The 20,699-nt window shown below is 36.4% G+C and overlaps 1 protein-coding gene across 3 annotated transcripts in view; it reads right to left on the reverse strand.

Moving 5' to 3' along the window:
• MINDY2 (MINDY lysine 48 deubiquitinase 2) overlaps nt 1-20,699 on the reverse strand; it is a 109,394-nt gene that overhangs the window by 19,209 nt on the left and 69,486 nt on the right. For all 3 annotated transcript variants that reach the window (XR_003369637.2, XM_026648265.2, XM_026648264.2), the window contains exon 6: nt 19,680-19,822. Coding sequence is in view for 2 of the 3 variants with exons in the window: in XM_026648265.2 (XP_026504050.1) it covers nt 19,680-19,822 (143 nt within the window). In the remaining variant the exon portion in view is untranslated. The remainder of the gene's footprint in view (nt 1-19,679; nt 19,823-20,699) is intronic.

A 20,699-nucleotide genomic window follows, 5' to 3' on the forward strand; every position in this document is an offset into this window, starting at 1 on the left:
GTCTCACTGCTGGAAGGCTTGGTATCTCAGGATTAGTGTCCTGACCCAACTATTCCCCTTTATTTCTCTCTTTAATATCCTTTTGATTCAGAATCTGGCTAATATTATGGTTAATCATATTGAGTTGCCACTGAGCAGCTCCTCTACTGCTTACATACATATCAGAGTCTCTCTACAACAGTTCATTTTGGCAGTCCATCTGTCCCTCCCCCAAAAGCTCCCCCCCCCCCCCAATAAATAAAGGCAAAAGAGAGATGTGTCAGGGCTTTTTAACCAGTTGGCTGACAGGCAACATTAATACTATGCTGTTTATGAAAAGATTTTCATTTGATAACTAATACCCCAATACTACTAGCCCCAAAACTGGTGGCATAACCCTCTCACTCAAATTCAATTAACAATACTACAAGAATCTGTAACAACAGGAGGAGTAAAAGCCAGTATGTCACACCCATCTAAAAACTTCCCCTTTAATGATTTTCTATTGTTTGTGCCTTTGGTCTTGCCTACCCTATAGAAAAGACTATAGTAAAATTATTAAAAAAAACTTGCGTCAACTAGTAACGTTTTCCTCAGTGAGGAGAGAACATTATGGACCATATCATGCCTGGCACTTGCAGTGAGGGAGAGGCCACAAGGAAACTTCCCAATTTTGCAAGGGACAGAAACCATCGCACTTCTCCACACTGGCTACTGAAACCAGCTAGCTGCACAGGGCAAAAGAATATCTGGCATCATCCTAAGGGATACAGCAGCAGGCATACTCCCTCTCTGAGCACTAGAGAACTCCCGGGAGGCATTGGACTGCCTTCAACATGAGCCTGTGCTTATCTGACACCATTTTTGGAAAACCATTATTAATATTAGACTATTGTCTACACTGTATTAGTTTTCTATGTTCTGACTGTAAACCAGAAAACATAGCTGTTCTAGTTTTAGCTCCGACACAAAATCAAAATTTTAGGGGCAAGTTCAGATCCAAATACTCAGACCAAATGACCAAAACTTTAAAGGATGTCAAAATCTGACATTTCTATTTTGTCTCATTCCTAAAAAGAATCTCTCCATAACTATAATAAGCTTGCTATAGTATTGTGTATTTCTCTGTAAGCCATTGAGACCAGCTATGGGAATTAAATAAAAACAGAACACTAAGATCAGCAATCTCATTACCAACATTTTCTACAAATTAAGTGATTATCAAAATCCCTTCCCTTTGTAATCCTCAGTAGATGGTACAGGAATAGTAAGATGGTTAGGAAAAAGTCTATCTTTTCTTGATTAGGCAGGAACCCCTATATGTTCATGAACTTTTTTTAAACTGGATAAAACCAAACCAAAAAAGTATCTTATATTTCCATCTGCTGACTGTTTTAAATAATGCAGTATAATCTGTCATAATATACATTAGTGTAATTAGAAAAACAAATTGAAAGAGGAATGCACATCTTAAAATAATGTAGACAAGTCTGTTCAATGCAAATGCACTGTAGAAATTTGAATTATATTTATTCAGCAGGTTAAACTCCCACACCGCTGAAGTTTTATATGGCTACCATTGATCAATTCACTGCAATTCACTTTTCTGCATTCTAATGTTATAACCAAGGAGTGCCACCTTAGAAAGCAGTTTGGAGCAATATTTCAAGAGTCTAGAGTAATGCATGAGATGGTGAGAAATAACTTGTCCTATAACAATGGTTGACTGAAGGGAAGGTGTGTAGGAAAACTATGGAAGTGAGAAAAAAAAAAAACCTCTCAAAGTCACCAAAAATACTGAAATTCAGAAAAAGTTAGACAAAATTTCAGTTTCTGTCCAAGTTTTGCATCAGATGTACATAAAACAATTGCGTAATGTATAAGTGATAAAATATATATTCTAGGGCTGCCGATTAATCGCAGTTAACTCATGAGATTAACTCAAAAAAAAATGAATCGTGATTAATTGCAATTTTAATCACGGTTAAACAATAGAATACCAATTGAAATTAAATATTTTTGGATTTTTTCTACATTTTCAAATATATTGATTTCAATTACAACACAGAATACAAAGTATACACTACTCACTTTATATTATTTTTATTACCAATATTTGCACTATAAAAATGATAAAAGAAACAGTATTTTTCAATTCACCTCATACTGTAGTGCAATCTCTTTATTGTGAAAGAGTAACTTACAAATGTAGATTTTTTTTGTTACATAACTGCACTCAAAAACAAAACAATGGAAAACTTTAGAGCCTACAAGTCCACTCAGTCCTACTTCTTGTTCAACCAATCGCTAAGACAAATGAGTTTGTTTACATTTACGGGAGATAATGCTGCCCACTTCTTATTTACAATGTCACCAGAAAATGAGAATAGGCAAGATATCTACCAGACATGCTAACTATCCGTATGCCCCTTTATGCTTCGGCCACCATTCCAGAGGACATGCTTCCATGCTGATGACACTTATTAAAAAAATAATGCATTAATTAAATTTGTGACAACGCCTTGGGGGAGAATTGTATGTCTCCAGCTCTATTGTACTCGCATTTCTGCCATATATTTCATGTTATAGTAGTCTCGGATGATGACTCAGCATATGTTGTTCATTTTAAGAACACTTTCGCTGCAGATTTGACAAAACACAAAGAAGGTACCAATGTGAGATTTCTAAAGATAGCTACAGCACTGAACCCAAGGTTTAAGAATCTGAAGTGCCTTCCAAAATCTGAAAGGGACGAGGTATGGAGCATGCTTTCCGAAGTCTTAAAAGAGCAATACTCCGAAGTGGAAACTACAGAACCCGAACCACCAAAAAAGAAAATCAACCTTCTGCTGGTGGCATCTGACTCAGATGATGAAAATGAACACGCATTGGTCTGCACTGCTTTGGATTGTTATCGAGCAGAACCTGTCATCAGCAAGGACATGTCCTCTGGAATGGTGATTGAAGCATGAAGGGTCATAAGAATCGTTAGCGCATCTGGCATGTAAATATCTTGCGACGCCAGCTACAACAGTGCCATGCGAACACCGGTTCTCACTTTCAGGTGACATTGTGAACAAGAAGCGGGCAGCATTATCTCCTGCAAATGTAAACAAACTTGTTTGTCTGAGCGATTGGCTGAACAAGAAACAGGACTGAGTGGACTTCTAGGCTCTAAAGTCTTGCATTGTTTTAATTTTGAATGCAGTTATTGTTTGTACATAAATCTACACTTGTAAGTTCAACTTTCATGATAAAGAAATTGCACTACAGTACTTGTATTTGGTGAACTGAAAAATACTATTTCTTTTGTTTTTTGCGGTGCAAATATCTGTAATAAAAATAAATATAAAGTGAGCACTGTACACTTTGTATTCTGTGTTAAAATTGAAATCAATATACTTGAAAAAGTGGAAAACATCCAAAAATATTTAAATAAATGGTATTCTATTATTAACAGTGTGATTAATCACACGATTAATCGTGATTATTTTTTTAATCGCTTGACAGCCCTAATATATTCCATCTTTGAACCCATGTACAAATGTATTTGAGCCTTTATTTATTACAGCCATCTGGTTTTTATTTGTATAGTACACTAGTTCATTTTTTAAACAAGTATTGGCTCACAGTAAATGAAGTTGCAGATTTTATTCAGAAAGGCAAATAAAGGTGTAAATAAAGCTTCTAAAACAATACAATATGAAGTGCAACTTGAGAAAAATACTTGACTATTTACATGCTTTAGAGATGTTCTTCAAACAGGAAGGATGATTTCTGTTTTTTTTAAGGGGACATTTTAGGGGTTTTTGAAAGGTAAAAGGTTTTTGTGACAAGTTCAGTTATTCAATTACCAATATTAAAAAGAATATTTCATAACCTCTATGGATATGTCTACACAGGAATAAAAAAACCAAAGATGGCCCAGGTCAGCTGACTCAGACTTACAGGGCTCAGGCTCTAGGGCTGAAAAATTTCTGTGTAGACATTTGGGCTTGGACCCTGTGAAGATTGTGAGTCCCAGAGCTTGGGATCCAGCCCAAGTCCAAACATCTACACAGCAATTTTTAGCCCCACAGCTGACCCAGGCCAGCTACAGCCATGGCATGGGTTTTTTATCCCTGTGTAGATGTTCCCTATCAGACTAAAACTAAACATTTGTTAAACTATTTTAAAGCCAACATTTATTTGATACTGGAGAACTGTTTCAAGCTTGAAGAAAATATTCGCTACTCTTTTTTTCTTTTGCTTTAAAAACTGAAATTTAATAGGTGTATATAAATCATGATTATCTTCAAATTGCAGATATTTTACCTTATAATAAGAGTAAAACATTTAAATACACTATTTCCTGCTCTAAGGTGAGAAACTACTTTGGATTTTACTGATCCATCTAAGCAAGATCACTGCAATTGGCTAGTTCAAAAATAAACTGAGCAAATTTCACATGAGCTGAAATTTCACATGAGCAAAGCACGAAATGGGATAAATAACTACTAGTTGCAGGAAGATGAGGAAAGTCCTCCTCTAGGCACCTGTCAGTTATAGGTCCAACTTAAATAGATCTCATTATTTTTATTATTCTGCAGTTACCCAAAAACAACTCCCTAAAGGCCTTTACATATTGTTCAGGTAGTCTTTGGTGTCAAGAGGGAAATGGGTGCCAATCTTGCATACGGTATTGAGAGGCAATGAGCAAACCACAAGAGCAAGGTGAGGCTTGACCATCATGTACTGTCAGTTGTGTTGCTCCTGTGTAATAGCCATAATTTGGCTACTGAACTAAATGGAGCATCAGTCTTTCCTGTATTCCAATTCCTGTGTTCCTATGTAAATATTGTTTTTAACTTGAAACAGTGACAATCTGAAATTTGTGGTGTGTAACCAGTAATACAAATGTACAGTTGATTTATGAGGTAGTCTTAGCATGTTTCTGGCAACAATATGGTAGAGAAGTTTGTCATATAATAGATTAAACTGAAATTAATTCCTATGCTCTGTATTGTAATTTTCTTCCTGTCTTCTTTTATAAGAACAGTGATCATGTCTTCCCCATTTCCAAGCTAAAAGAAAATATTTAAATTGCAAATACTGCCCAATAGTTTAATCTGACAGTTGAATACTAGCATATTTTAATCTAATTTCCTTGAGAATAAGGATGCACTGACCAAGGATCTGAATCTGGAAGCAAAATTTTCTTGAACTCAAGTCTTGTATATTAGTTGAATGCACTGCCATTCTGTTGGGTGTCATTTCTCATATATTTCTATTACAGCCTCTCATAACTCAAATTGAGGTCATAAGGGGAAAGGTTTTAAGAATCCTGTAATTTCTTAAGAGCCATGTACACAGGCAACTCAATTCTTACTGACTGGTGAATTGTATTTTGAAGCTGTTGATCTTGAAAACAGAAATAATTATGAGATTGGGTTGTAACCGCATAGTCAATGGCATAAGGATAGATATTTGGCACACAAGAAGTTTCTAGTTCATGTGATGAATCCATTTAAGTAATTGTGCCCTGCTTTTTGGGCCATGCTTGCTGAGCGTCTACAATGCATTATACATTATTAGTATAGATGTTCTTATCTGAATTATGATAGAATGTTAAGAATTCATTGTTTATAAAATATGGAATTAAAAATGAATACAAAGACGAAGAAAGACTGATATAGTAATGTTTTAGAAATATACATTTCAAGGGCTATAAAGCTAGCAGTTAACATTACTATACATTGCAGTAATAGCTGTTATCAGAAAGGGCATAGAAGAGAAGGGTTTAAAAAAATTAGTCACAGGCCCACAAATGATATTTATTTTTAGTAGATACTAAGCCTATTGAATAATTATGAAATATTTATCCTGAAAGTCTAAGCCTTCATATATTCATAAGAGTAAGAACATAACATAAAAATGGCCCTATTGGGTCAGACCAAAGGTCCATCTAGTCCAATATTCTGTCTTCCAACAGTGGCCAGTGCCAGGTGCCCCAGTGGGAATGAACAGAACAGGTAATCATCAAGTGATCCATCCCCTGTTGTTCATTCCCAGCTTCTGGCAAACAGAGGCTAGGGACACCATTCCTGCCCATCCTGGCTAATAGCCACTGATGGACCTATCCATCCATGAATTTATCTAGTTTTTTTTTTTAACTCTGTTATGGTCCTGGCCTTCAAGACATAAGCACACAGTTTAGCCTCACACATAAAAGGCTCAAGTGCAAGTTTTGATAATGGGATTGTTTGTCTAAAGAACCATTTAATACTTTTCTGTTTGTAGATAAATAATCTGATAAATGCAAGGACAATGAGCACAGACTGTGGTATGTCAAACTACAAGTACTCTGTTAACATGAATATACTTCTTCCACATTTCTTCTAGCAGTTGCTTTTATGTATTGATTGGCAATGCATCTACTGGTTCTATTGGTTTGCATGACACTTCTAACAATTAATTCCATACACTGATTACTTGTTATAAAAGTGATTTATAAAATTTTTTACACAGTATTTTCTGTTTTGTTTATACATTAGAAGGCCAATTAGCAAGTTTCGATCAGCCCGGAAAACTGAAAAGGAAAACTACATTCTGTCTTAAAGGGCCTGATCCAGAGCACACTTCAATGAGCTCTGGATCAGGCCCTTTGAGTGTTACAAAAATACTATACATTGAGATGAACAAACAATTATTTTGGGACAATTGAGAAAGACCGTGAGAGAGAAGTGTACTTGTTTTTTGAAAGTACTATAAATGTTTGATTTGATAGTCCTGATCTTTAAGAATAAAAGTAGTACTAATACTAGAGAAGCAAAAGTATTTGAACAATTTAAAATTATACACCTCCACCTCGATACAATGCTGTCCTCGGGAGCCAAAAAATCTTACCGTGTTATAGGTGAAACCGCGTTATATCGAACTTCCTTTGATCCACCGGAGTGCGCAGCCCCGCCCCACCCGGAGCACTGCTTTACCGCGTTATATCCAAATTTGTGTTATATCGGGTCACGTTATATCGGGGTAGAGGTGTATTCAGTGCCAAATGGCATTAATGTTGTGTCTAATCTCTGAGACACAAATAACTCACTACTTTTACAGATATAAATCTGATGCTTAAAAAGGAAAAATTGTAAGTGTTTCTATGATATGTAGAATCTGGATAAATACTGTGCAGATTTCTTAATACAGAAAGAAAATATCTTTTTAACCTACATAAAATCACCACAAAACACACTTAACAGTCCAGGGAGGAAATTAGTTTCCTGTTACTTTTCTGTAAAGCAAACAGTGTGTAAGCAGTCATATCAGAGGGAAACAGTCCAACCGAACTAAGATATCTTACCAGAGCCCCTCATTACAGTCCTGTTTTTCCTTGATTTGGGGGATTATCGTTTGCTGTACTTATTATCTGTGTAATGGAAAGCAGAGGCAAATCTCTCTCTCTCTCTCTCAAAAAAAAAAAATCACATCTTTAACAGTTTTAAAATACTATTGGCACAATCAAAGGCCCACAAAACCAAAAGCTGTTAGAAAGTTAAGGGTAGGGGACAGAAGAGATGAATGCTCAAGTGCAAATGTACAAAAAAAAATCTGGTGCAACTTGTTATCAAAGTGATTAGGAAACGGTCTTTAGTTTTATGGAATTGTCAATTTATTCTCCCCATTATTTTATGCAATAAATTGAAAATTTCCCACCAATTGCATTTTTTATATATATATATATATATATATATATATATATATATATACACACACACACACACACACACACACTATAACATCTCTTTATGAACACAAGCAGAAACATGCACAAAGAATACATCACAATATTCATTTAAGCTTTTAACTTAATAAGCAATGTCAGGTAACAGAGTATGAAGTATCATATACATTAGATTTTAATCATACAGTTTTCTATAGCAGGAACATTAAAGTTTGGCTAAAAGACTTAGTTTATGCAAGCCTACATTCCTTACATGTTCCAACACCTATTCATCAAATTAGGCATGAACTGGTATTTTTTCTAAAATTATGCTGTGTGTAAATTTCAACAAATTATAAAAAGGCCTGGGTATGACATCCAGAGTATTATAACTTTTATAAACAGATAAAACAAAATCCAACTCTTTGGAGAGGGAAACAATTTCTTTACTCTCTCATGTTAAACCTCTGACAAAGGCAATATTATCTCCCTTCTTACAACTGCTGTTGCTGTATTTTTAATGTCTTCTTTTTAATGTGAATGATGTGACTGAAAACTAAAAATACATTATTGACTGAAGGATGCTTGTTAATATGCTTTTGCAGTCACGGGTCATTTAATACATGGACTAATTAAAGTGACGTAGTTATCAACATGAAATTAAAATAAAATATCAAGAGATGTCTATATATTGCATAAAAGCACAAAGTAGTGAGGATATCAATAAGACTGATATTTTAATATTGTTTAACTCTCCAAACAGTAACATACAACATTGTTCCCTGTCACCGTCTACGGCAAACAATGCAAAGCTTATGTTTTCCTCTACATTTTGTTCCTTATTGTGTTCATATGTCAAGGACTCTGTTAATCAGGTGCAAAAGCCAGTCCAGATGACATCTTAATTCTGTAGCCAGTGTAGGATTCTATTCTTAAAAAAAATCTGCTAGCATGTGTGTGTTATGTCTAAACTACTTAAGTGTATCAGTGCAACTTGCACTATGGATGAACACCTAGTGCAGAATGCAACATTGCAGAGAATCCATAGTATCCATCCTCTTTTGGGCGATCACAGTTCACCATGTCTTCAAACAACACTCACTGAAAACTGTTGCACTCACACTGAACCGTAGGCAACTATCCCACAGCTCCATGCAAATTTCTATTTACTGCTTCATCCAGTTTTCTATATGTAAAATGCAAAGTGTCTAAATGTGTATATACATACAAACTGAGTAAAGTTTTCAGAAGACCATAAGTGACCTAGGAGCCTAAGTACCCAAGTGACTTTTGAAAATGGAAATTGGATACTTTTGTAAGTTGTCTTTATGCAAAAACAGATATAAGCATGATTTTACAAGTTAAATGAGCTTGCTTGAGAAAACTGGGGATTTGGTGAAACAGTTATATTGAACTGGTGCAGCTCCAACCCCAACACAGTCAGACTGTTTTAGCACTGCAATGGAGCACATTGATCTGATGCAGAGTACAATGGTGGTGAGCTTTGCTCTGAGCATGAGCAATTGCCACAGTGCTAGTCAGGGATGCTGGAATAACTTGAGTAGTGGGAGTGCTGAGAACCAAACTGTGAACTCTGTAGATAATGGAAACCACTTCAAGTCAGGGGTTGCGGCAGCATCCCTAGTTCCAGTACCTATGATGCTAGTACTCTTTGTGAGCTGCTGCAAGCACTTTATGTGGAGAGGAGGTTGCCAGTGTATGCAACTGTGCATGCAAAGCACAAATTTCTCTAATGTAAACAAGGCTATGAAATGCAACAAGTCACCTCTGCAATGCACGTCAGCTGAAATAACCTAAGAAATTTTAATCCCACAGCTTCTCCTGCATTTTGGTGTCATATGACAATACACTATACTTGTATAGGTTGGAAAAAACAAGTTTTTCAGCAAATATTTATATTCCACTATGGAAGCACTGGTTACAATTCAACTCCATAGTTAAAGCAGAGTTCCATTTTGCATTTAAAGAGATTCAATCTTTATTTTTTATGAAAAACAGCATATCGTCCCCAAACTTACAGAATTTACTTTTTGAGTGTTGGATTAGTTGTCTGAGAATTTAAAGTAAATCCATTAGAGTTAACAGTTAAAAACCGGGTCCTATAAAAAATTAGTATCTCTGTCTTTTCTTTATTCCGAACGATCTTAGCAAAATATAGACACTTCAAAATTTGTATATAGTTAAAATAACAATTGTATCTATTTATTATGGTTATGTAGGCTACAGCCAGGCTCAAGTCAGCAGCTCAGGTAACTTAAGTGCATTGTGTCATCCGTTGTAATTGGAGATTAGCATATATTTCAGCCTTCTTTGAAATACAGTAAATCAATTGCATCTCAACCTCAAAATTCAAGAATGATGTTGAGTTTTGGGAACAACCCAAACTCTCAAGTACACGAGTACATACATCTGATGTATACAAAAGCTTTATAGCTAGGTTGACATGTTTAAGCTACCAAAGCTATCAAGAATTGTTCTTTCAAAAAGATTTGCACTGCAAACTCCTGTACTAGTAACTTACAAAAAGGTTAGCATTCCAATATTCCTGCAGCTTCAGGTTTTGGGAGATTACCCATTTGCTATAATTGTGATTTAAATTTGGCTAATGTGTACTGGCTATTAGTAGCCAGGTCTCAAAATATAAGGCTTTGAGAACAGGGGACCAAAAAAAAAAAAAAAAAGTCCAGGGCACAACCTGGGGGCTGGATATTAGGAAACCCAGAAGACAGAGCCCCTCTCACACAGTACAGCAGTATGACAAGCACCATCACTTCCCTCTCCTCCTGTCAGCTATTACAGTACTGCTGCTGTAAATATCATTAAAACTTGCAGAGATTACACTAAATCCATCTGGAGGATACAATAGGACAGATGCAAGACCTTAAGGCAAAACTTCATAGTTGTAACTTTGTGTATTTGGCACATATAGAAAATAGTCTTGAAGGCCCACAGATGCCACAGAGTTGCTTGGGTTTTTAGCTAGGATTAGAGTCCAAACTCCATTTTGAACTTCCTTGGATTGGAAGAGTAATGATGTAGTGATTTTAACCACTGCTCGTTCAGAATGGACAGATTCCTGACTTTTTAGGGGTATGATAAAAATTAAATAAAGAATTTCTCCACTGAGGAAATTGGGACAGTTTCTTGAATATCTTGCAAATGATTCAACATGGCTAAGAGTCCTTCCTAAATACAGATGCACGATTTAAAATGTAGAGTGGTGGGAAGGTCCAGAAACTAAGAGCTTTGGGACATTATAAAGCGGGCCCAGTGGCTGGAAGTGAGGAGACTTCAGTGATTTTAAAATACAAGAATACTGGACTGTATCTCTGAAACACCTTATGGTCAGATTTCCCAGAAAGGACAGAATTTAATTTCCCAACTTCATCTTTGTTTACGCAGGACAACAGGATCTGATTTCAGTAACTGTTCCTGATTGGTTTACCGCCAAAGAGCAAGATTACTAAAAGTAATGTTTGGGCCTATTGCAAGGCCTGAACGTTATGTTTAGCTGATGAGACATTTTCAGCAAGGTCATTCATGACTTTATAAAGTCTCCCTGAAAACATGTCCCTCCCTATACAGAAAGGACACAAGCTTGAATTAAGCAGTGATTTAGTATCTTGTCCAAAAGCAAAGCCTTGGGGACTCTTCTTGACAATGCAAGGAAATCCATAATAAAGGGTAGTAAAAAAACCCAACATTCTGAGCTTGTATCATAGAGGTAAGAGGAGGATAAACTATAATGAATTGACAACTTGTGGAGAGATGAAGAAGCAGTTGTTTCAGGAGAAGCCAAGAGCTCTCCTCTCTACTATTTTATTAGGTATGTAGGCTATGTAGAAAGAATGAACTGAGATGGTTAGATGGGTTGCCATAGACCCATAAGATTTTATAAGGACTTCATCAACTCTTTCAAGTAGATCCTGGGGCTGGCTTTTACTTCAATGGGATCCAAGCAGCCACCACAAACTATTTTGAGGTCTGAGGACCAGCATTTCACATTAATACTGGGGCGCTTATAAAGCTTGGCAGCATTAGCAGGAAAGGCAAATTCAATGTCACGAGCATGTTACAAAGATATTTTCTGACAGACACAGATGAATTGCATTCTTAGGTTTTTCTTCCTCTACTATAAGCTAGAGTTCCCTTGTGGCAACGTATAAGTAGCAGGTTTCATTCTAAGCATTTTAGTAGTAATTTCAGCATAAACAGGAAATTCATCCAGAAGTCCTTCAGTACATCTTAAGACTTGGAAGACTCAACACCCTTATCATCCTCCTCCTCTACCAGGTTATCTCAGAGGATGAGAGAAAGGAAGGCACTTTTATCATTGAATGATTAACTCTTCATAGTTGTCCCCAGTGAGATTTTCCTTATCAGAGTTTGGCTGAGCTAAAATTGAGATAATGCTCTTGGGAGGTAGGTACAAAAAAAAAAAATAGTGCTAGCCTTTGTAGTAGAAGCTGGTTTCTTTGTCTTAATGGTTAGGCTGAGTAAGAGGTCTTGTCTGTACCTCACTTCCACAACTGAATTATCTATAATGAAAACTAAATTGAGTAGAAAGAACAGAGGTGCATTGTGTCCTTTCTGGAAATTAGAAATAGACTGAGCAGAATTTCCTACCTCTTCTGTAGGTTTCTGTGCTGCCAAGACAGGACTGTCAGAACTCCTAGCTGATCTTGAGGTCAAAGGTCCTGGAACAGCAGGAAGCTCCAAGTCAGTGTCACCTGATGGTTTGAAGTCCTCAGAGCAAAAGAGGCAAATAGACCCAGCAGCTGTGGGTTGAAGAGGCACTCTGCAAGTTAGACATTTCTTGTCCCCTTTTCTCATTTTATTTGTTGATTCAGAGTAACTTTTTTATTTTTCAGCCATGACTGAGCAAGGGTACTTTTATGATGTACTCTGAGCAAAAACTGGAGAATTTAGGAGACAGTATGTGAACAAGAATCCTTGAGGCCAAACTTTTTGGAGCAATCTGATTGATCCCTGTGTCACTTGCATGGCAAGAATGACTGACAAGCATTCCACACTGGTGTAGCAGAGACTGCAGAATGGAATAATATTTTAATATTTAATTTTCAAGACCTCTAGTGTATTTTCTTACTCGTTTGTAGCATATTGGCAAGTTTAGCTTCAAGCTCAGTAAGTGGGAAGGAACATAAAACTTAACGTGGGAACAATATAAGAAAGGTAGTGGATTTTTGAACCTCAAATCCCATCTCCCCCAAAACTATTTGTAACATACTCTGTGCACTGGAAGCTAGCAATAATATCTATGTATTGGGAAGAATGACAAAAGTTACATCCTTGTTTTCAATTATACCAATTCAATCATACATCCTCCACGTCACAACAGCCTTAAAATTCTGCTGCTGACTATATTGCACTTCAGCCAAAGAAATCCTGTTGTCTTAAATTATATTTAAATGTTTTGTTCATCTCATAATTGTAGATTTCTATCGCTTCTCAATTAGAACAGAAATCTGATGTGTGAAAGCAGCGCTGGCTACAGCTCAATTACTGCTGCCAAGATTTGGAGGTCAAGCATAAACATTAAGAGCAGATTGTGTTACTGAGTAGCAGATCAGTTTTTATTTATTTGTATGACCATATTTTTTAGCATCTTGTATTTTCTTTCAATAGATTACTGAAACTCATACAGTAGAAATAAATGTGGCCACGACAACAACAAAAAGACTTTGTGGTTAGTTTTCATTAGTATGGGGCCTTTACGCTAATGTCTGCCCTCCTGCTTAGATCACCTCATACACAGAAGAATGCTTTTCTCATTGTCTCCCCAAAGTCTCATTACAAAATAACTAGTTTGTTGATAATTTGGAAGTTAAAATGCTTTCCTGTCAAATTTTATATCGGAAGAAATTAACTTCCTTTAAAGTCTCAAAGGGATTATAAAATGTTCCAGCTGATTTGTAAAGCTATACATTATATTGGCCCTTCTTGTTTTAAAAACAACTAAATTTGCACTGTACTCTTCTAAGCAAACAAGGTCTCTTATGTTCCGTAGTGCCAGTTTAAATTTCTGGAAAAGTGAGTAATTCAATAAAGGGCTTACCAACCTTTAGAGATCATCAATATAGGGGGGGTGGGGTGGGGGGTGGGAAATGTAGTTTTAAAGACTATAGCCAAAGTTTTCAACATTATGTGCCTGAAGTTAAACATCTAAATCTATATAATGGCACATAAGTAACCGGTGGGATATTCAGCATTCCACAGCACCTGTAACTCCTGTTGAAACCACTGACACCCCTAGTTTGAAATGTTTTGCATACAAGACATTCCAAGTCATGCTACTGTACTATTTACATTTATTTATACTAAGCACTAAGAAATGTACATTAAGGGAACTAAAACTGAAGCCGGACTTTACTGTACTAAAGTCTCACTAACAGTAACCCACTGATATCCCACTGTTAATTACTGATTTTCTGAATTATCAAGTGTAAACAAGTATAATGCATCGACATGCACCTTGTTCATTTATTTGTATAGCTATATTTTAGCTTTAATTATTCACTGCGGTAGTTTTCTAGAAAATAATAAGCCTCAAATCTTTAAGACACTCCCTTGAAAGTAACATCTGCTCTCCACCAAGATAAACAGAGACAAACACATATAACATAGTAAATATATCAATTAGCATGCCATCTTTTGTCTAACATACTTAATAAAAATTTGAGTCACATTTTTGAAGTTAGGCATGCACAATCCATCTGCACATATCTAATTTATGTGCAGGACCTATATGTCACACATACTATTACCCAACTAATCAGCCGTATGCATACATAAATACCTGATTTGGACATGTATACTAGGTATGTCTATGAATATATTAATTATGCACAAACTGAATGTAACAGCATATTATACTTTGAAAGCATTGTTCAGTACACAATTATTTCCAGCATGTACAGTATTATAAGCAACTGATAAGGAATCTGCTCCCAATTAAGAAATCCTTAGAAATCAAACAAGTTTTATTCATGAAGCTTTCTATCACATTTCCAAAGTGCCTACTGGGATCCTTCATGGATGAATTATCAGTTCTACTGGGACAGCTCTTTTATTAGCTCACTCAGTTTTAATATGTGAAAACAAATTGTTGATTTGTAAATGTGCAAGTTAGACTTTAATAACCCATGCTGGGAAATTATTCAGTCACACTTCACTCAGAAAAAGTAATTTACTATTTATATTATGAAAAGGCAAAAATTAAAAATGTAAAATGTACACAATATACAGTAGAATCTCTCAAATTCACAGAAATGACTGGGGTGAGGGTCCTTTGTGAATTTGTAAAAAGTAAGTAATTAAAACCAAGGATAACGCACCACAAAATGTACTTTGATAATTAAATAGGTATACTTTAATCTTAATAATTTATAGGAGTATTTACTTGTGTACAGTACTAGAGAATGTTCAAATACTGAATAATATTCAATGTATGGAATAATACAAATATTTTGTATTATTAAACTTCTTTATTTTTACAAGTCTGTTATTCAGGTGTTAAATCTCCATAGCAAAGTGGGGACAGACTGCTGGACTGCGTGCAATTTAGTGAAGTCTAAATCCATGAGATTCTATTGTATTGCTATATGTTAAACACAATTTTCAAAGTCTACAATACCTTTCATTTGCTGGATACCTATAAGTAGGATGACAGTAAAATATACTGACAACATATGATATTTCCAGATATTTTAAATTCAATTTAAGATAAGATTTGTTTTCAGTCTTAGAAATGTATTTTTAGTAATAGGCACTCTTCATTTCCTGTCCTAAACCAAACTATATTATTGCTGGTCACTTAAAAAGGTGTGTGTTTAATTCCAGAGGCGCAGCGTTTTCATGTATTAAAGTTATCTCACTATATAATCTATATTTAAGTGTGCTAAACTGGTAAAGCACCCAGGATGAAAATGAAAAGCCAAATTTTGAACTCTGATCCAAATACTGTTCTCTGGCTAAAAACAATACTGTTCCCAAGTGCAGATATGAAGACAGAATTTGGCCCATATTATATTTCACTAGTTAAAAAAAGTGACTTCAATCCATTCTGAACAGCAGAAACATACTTAACAGCTTCAAAACTTAAATTACAATATCATAAGTGAATTTAATGCATTTTTACTATTTTAAATATTACTTTCTGTGTTGTGATTGGCTGATTCTAATTGGTATATTGCTCTAAATCTCATTCATTTGTTCTTCGAAACGGTTGGTGCTTGTATGACAGTTCCTTTTTAAATAAAAAAGCCTCATTAAATATCCCCCCCCCACACACACACACACACAGAAGGAACCACCCCCACCCTCCCTACAATGTTTTGGTTCACGTTACAAACATCATTACAATGATCTGCAAGGCTATATTTAAAAAAATAAATAAATAAATAAAAGTAGCATCTAAAGTCTTAAAATTGCACAGCTTATTCAGGTCACTAATTACTCAGTGCTCCATAGGGAATGATTTATACAGAGTTTTTCACATTTTGAAAATAACAGTCCAGTAACAATGATGGAAACACTTGTCATTTCTTCAGAGTTTTCATTCGGCATGAAGCCACAAACATAACTGGAGACCTATAAGATCTCCTAGAATATTATGTTATATTATGAGACAGTATCTTTGTAATCATAGGGATGTCTCACCTCATGGAAGAAATTACTATTTTTCTGGCTTTAATTCTAGCTGCAAAAATTCTAAATATCTGCTGTCAACAAGAGTTTTAGCACATACTGTCACCTCAGCAGTGATGACTAAACCTGTTCACAGATGATATTTGTATTCTGTGCACATTTGGGATGTCAATAAAGTCTCAAATTGACTAAATTTGACTATGATAAAATTTTGAGGCACAAATTCCGCTTTTCCTTCCCACAACAGAGGAGAGGGGGGAGGCTTATAGGAAGAGATTAAAATTCAGCAGAAGATCTTGCTTCCCAACACCAACTCCATCCAAGACATCTACCAAGTATTCAGAGTCTTCCTCCCAACCCCCCATCAAATTCATTGGTGGCCTATTTTAGCTTCCTCCTTTGTTGGCTTAGAGTGCAGAATACAACTCCTGTAACTATTGGTTGTTGCTGTATTCCACATTAACTTAATTCAAAGCATGTATTTTTTTCTGAAAAGTTAGTAAAAGTGACTTGAGACAAACATGCTTAGAAGTAGAAAGTTATTCAAAGTGTCAGACCTACAAATTCAATCTAAAAGTCAAGCTGGCTTTTTCAACTGCTTCACTAGTACGACCAAATTGGAAAAAAACGTACCTTATCACTAACGTTAAAAAGTGGCAAGTTCATTTTTGTAATTAATGCTGCATTTTTGGGACAGTATGGTAATGATTTGTAAAACTGTTTGGGTTCTAAATAAACAAACATTGATAAAAAGGAGATTCTGTCTGTCAAATTCTGCCCTCAATCACATTGTCCAACATCATTGTACATTTAACCTGTACTCCAGCTTATGGTTTCCAATCTACAAGAGACACACTAACTGATACGTCCTGAAATACTATGTAATAAAAAAATTACCAATTATTAGCACTATTTACAAGGCACAATAAATACACATGAATTAAAAAAGAAGGCTCCTTTACTAAAATCTGGCTAATACACAACTGCAAAGCTTTAATATAGAAAGGTAAAACTTACTAAAACTCACACTCATGTTGAGAGAACTTAGCTAGAGTTCCATGTCAGAATTTTCAGCCTCATCAACCACCCAGGGGTTGACTTCCGTCATTCTGAACTTTTGTCTCCAAAGACCTGGTCACTCCTCTCTCCCCAGAGGGCTGACTGAGTTCAAAGTTGACAGTGCCCCTTTCTGGATAACCTCATATGGTTAATTCAATCACAGCAGCCTTTCAGGATTTGTAAAACTGTCTTAAAGCAATCGTGCTCCACAAGTGCCTGTGAACCTGAATGAGACAGATCCTTCCATCCATGGAGCAGGTGAGCCCTACAGTCATTGAGTCTTAGTCTACCTCTGGTTTCCTATGGTAGCCTTGTTTGCCTGGTTACAAATTTAATGTCAACCTCTTTCCTCACATCAGAAAAAGGCCAATAAAAGTGGTTTACCTTCCACTCTATGTAATTGTTTTGTAGGACAAAGAGTTTACCCTTTCCTACACACAAAGAACTTTTAAATCCCTATAATTCTTATTTCAAGAGAAGATGTCAGTCAAGAGTCCTCTCATCTCTGAAGTACATTGGCTTTTCCACAATTTTAGATGCTGCTAACTAATCAGAGGCGGCTATATCCCAGGCACTGTTTGCACAATTTTCTGCAAATATAAACAGTTAGGCTATTGTCATACCTAGCACTGAATTCATTTACCCCAACATTAGCTACGTGCTAGTCAAGTTGTCTACACCTATAGAGCTTGTCTAGACTAGGATAAAAGATGTATTTTTAAAAAGTTAGCTCAAACATTTTAACTAACATCTTTTAAAAACTCTAGTATAGGCAGGTCAAGTTTACTCCTGGGGAATTCTGCGCCACTGTGCGTGTGCAGAATTCATGTCCCTCACAGAATTTTTTTCCCTCCACAGAAAATACACTCTGCTGGAGAGGCACTGCAGTTATGGCTTTTGCCCACCAGGGGCTGCTGTGGCACCAGAACAGAGAGCAGCCGGCTCACCAGCCATAGCAGCAAGCAGCTGATAGGGTGGAGGAGGAGAGTCTGTATTCCTCACAGTGCCCTGCCCACGGTGCCAGGTGAGGAGGCACAGGAGAGCGGGGCATATGCGGCTGCTGGGGAGAGTCACACATTGGGGTTCAAAAGGGCTAGTGAGGGGGACAGATTGAGGCAAGGGCTGAATGGGACTGGGGGTGCAGGGACACATGGGGTTTGTCAGGGGTGCATGGGGAGAGGGTGACTGAGTGGGGATGCGGGGACACATGAGGAGGGGGGGAGGCAGTGCAGGTACACATGAGGACCGGGGCCTGACTGAATAGGAGAGGCAAGGGGTCAGCCAGGGTCTGCATGTGGGAGGTCCTGACTCCCTAACAATCCCTCCACCCCCAAAGTTCCCTATTCCATACTTCTCTCACCCACACCCAACAACCCTCCAGGTTCACTCCCAGGCTTCTTCCCAGCAATTACTTTCCTCTCCCTCAGCTCCTCCATTACCCCTGACTCCTCCAAGCCCTTGCACTTCTTCTGAAGGGTGCGAGAAATACATTTCTGTATTGCAGTTTATATGAATTATTACTCAAAGCTAGGTATTAATATGCCTAGTAAGGAATCTATTTGTCATAAATATTTCCTGATTGTTTTTTGTCTGTACTGTTACAGACATACTGGACAGGTATTTTGAAATAAATTACCAAAATAATAGAAACTAGTATGATTATATTGTGTTATTTTGACAAATAAAATATGCAGAATTTTGCAATATTGTGTGCAGAATTTTTAATTTCTTGGTGTAGAATTCCCCCAGGAGTACAAGTTGTATTTTAAACGTGTTAAGTGGTAGAGGTCACCCAGTATCTGCCTAATTGTTAGCATATCCAAAGACAAGAAATTCAGCAATATAGCAATATAAAAGTGAAAGGGTATAAACCCTGTATAATCCGTATTCCAATAATAAAATACCTTGTCTCAAAGATCTTAAATCAGAGTAATGCTGCATACCAATTTTATTTTGGGGGTGGGGGGGAGAGATTAATGGTTTTTCTATACTATAATAAGCTAAAATATTTAATTATTTTAATTTTTGAAAAACAGTGCTAAGTTATCAAAAACAATAATTTAATCTAAATATGACATATACCTTAAAACACAGCTGCTTTTTATAGTAGTAATTTGGGAATGGGTCATATTTCTCCACCATTTAAATTCAGTAAGAAAGTGCAGTCTTTTCATCTGTCACTACAAATCTGTGCAAATTCCCTTTTTCTAGCTGACATACAGACGATAATCAATGAAAAGGTTAATAATCATACCTTATATTTGGTCATGGTGCTAAAATGGTTGTTCCTGAAGAACACACAAAGTTCTCCTTCCTGAACTGCTGAAGTCAGCTCACATAACCCATGGTATGTCAACTGAGTGGCTGTGTTGTTCAGAAATTGTTCAGCTACAAAGCCTATAAAAGCAATGCAGATTATTAACTGTGTGTCCATCATACACATATAAATACATACATACCTACATAAAAAAATTAGATACATCAAAAATTCAGACTGTCAGCTAGTGAAATGAACTCTCAAGGCTTATATCAACTTAGATTTCACTAGAAGAAAATAAGTTAACTTTCCTTCTCAATTTACAGCTGTGACACTATGACATTACCCAGGGTACAATCTGGACTGATAGACAGCTGCATCCCCTCAATTCTCCAGCACGGGGTACCTTTTACACTGCTTTGCTGTTGGAGCAATCACTCCTGATCTGCTCTCTCACAGCTTTCAGCATGTAAATTACTCCCAGCTATACTGCAGAAGTGCCAGCCACTCTTGAATTACACTGCAGAGCAACACCAGCAAATTCCCAGTGCCAGACTTTCCCCCAGAAATGTGCATCTTGTATTGCGCAGCCCTCTCCTGGACAACACATGCTCATATAAATAAAATATATTTTATTAAAAGAAAATGTTATGTACAAATCCTGTTATCCTAAAGTTTCCCAAACACTTCAATCCAAGCACACTGGTTTAGATAAAACAATAAAACAAGTTTATTAACTACAGAAAAAGATGTTGTGTGATTACAAGTAATGAGGCATAAATGTCAGGATTGGTTACAAAGAAATAAAAGGCAAGAATACAATTAATACCTAACTTAATAAGCTAAGTGAATTTAAAGCAAAAAGTCTCTCTCACCACATGTTCTAGCAGTCTTACTGGCTAATTTCCTTTCAGACAGGATTCCCCCCCAGTCCAAAGCTGTTTCTTTGTTCCTCAGGTGTTGTAGTTGCCGTTGATAGAGAGAAAGGAGGGAATGTTTTGGGGCATCTGTTCCCCT

The sequence above is a fragment of the Terrapene carolina genome, unplaced genomic scaffold (assembly GCF_002925995.2).
Source record: "Terrapene carolina triunguis isolate 2854851 unplaced genomic scaffold, T_m_triunguis-2.0 Scaffold67, whole genome shotgun sequence".
Taxonomy (NCBI): Eukaryota; Metazoa; Chordata; order Testudines; family Emydidae; genus Terrapene; species Terrapene triunguis.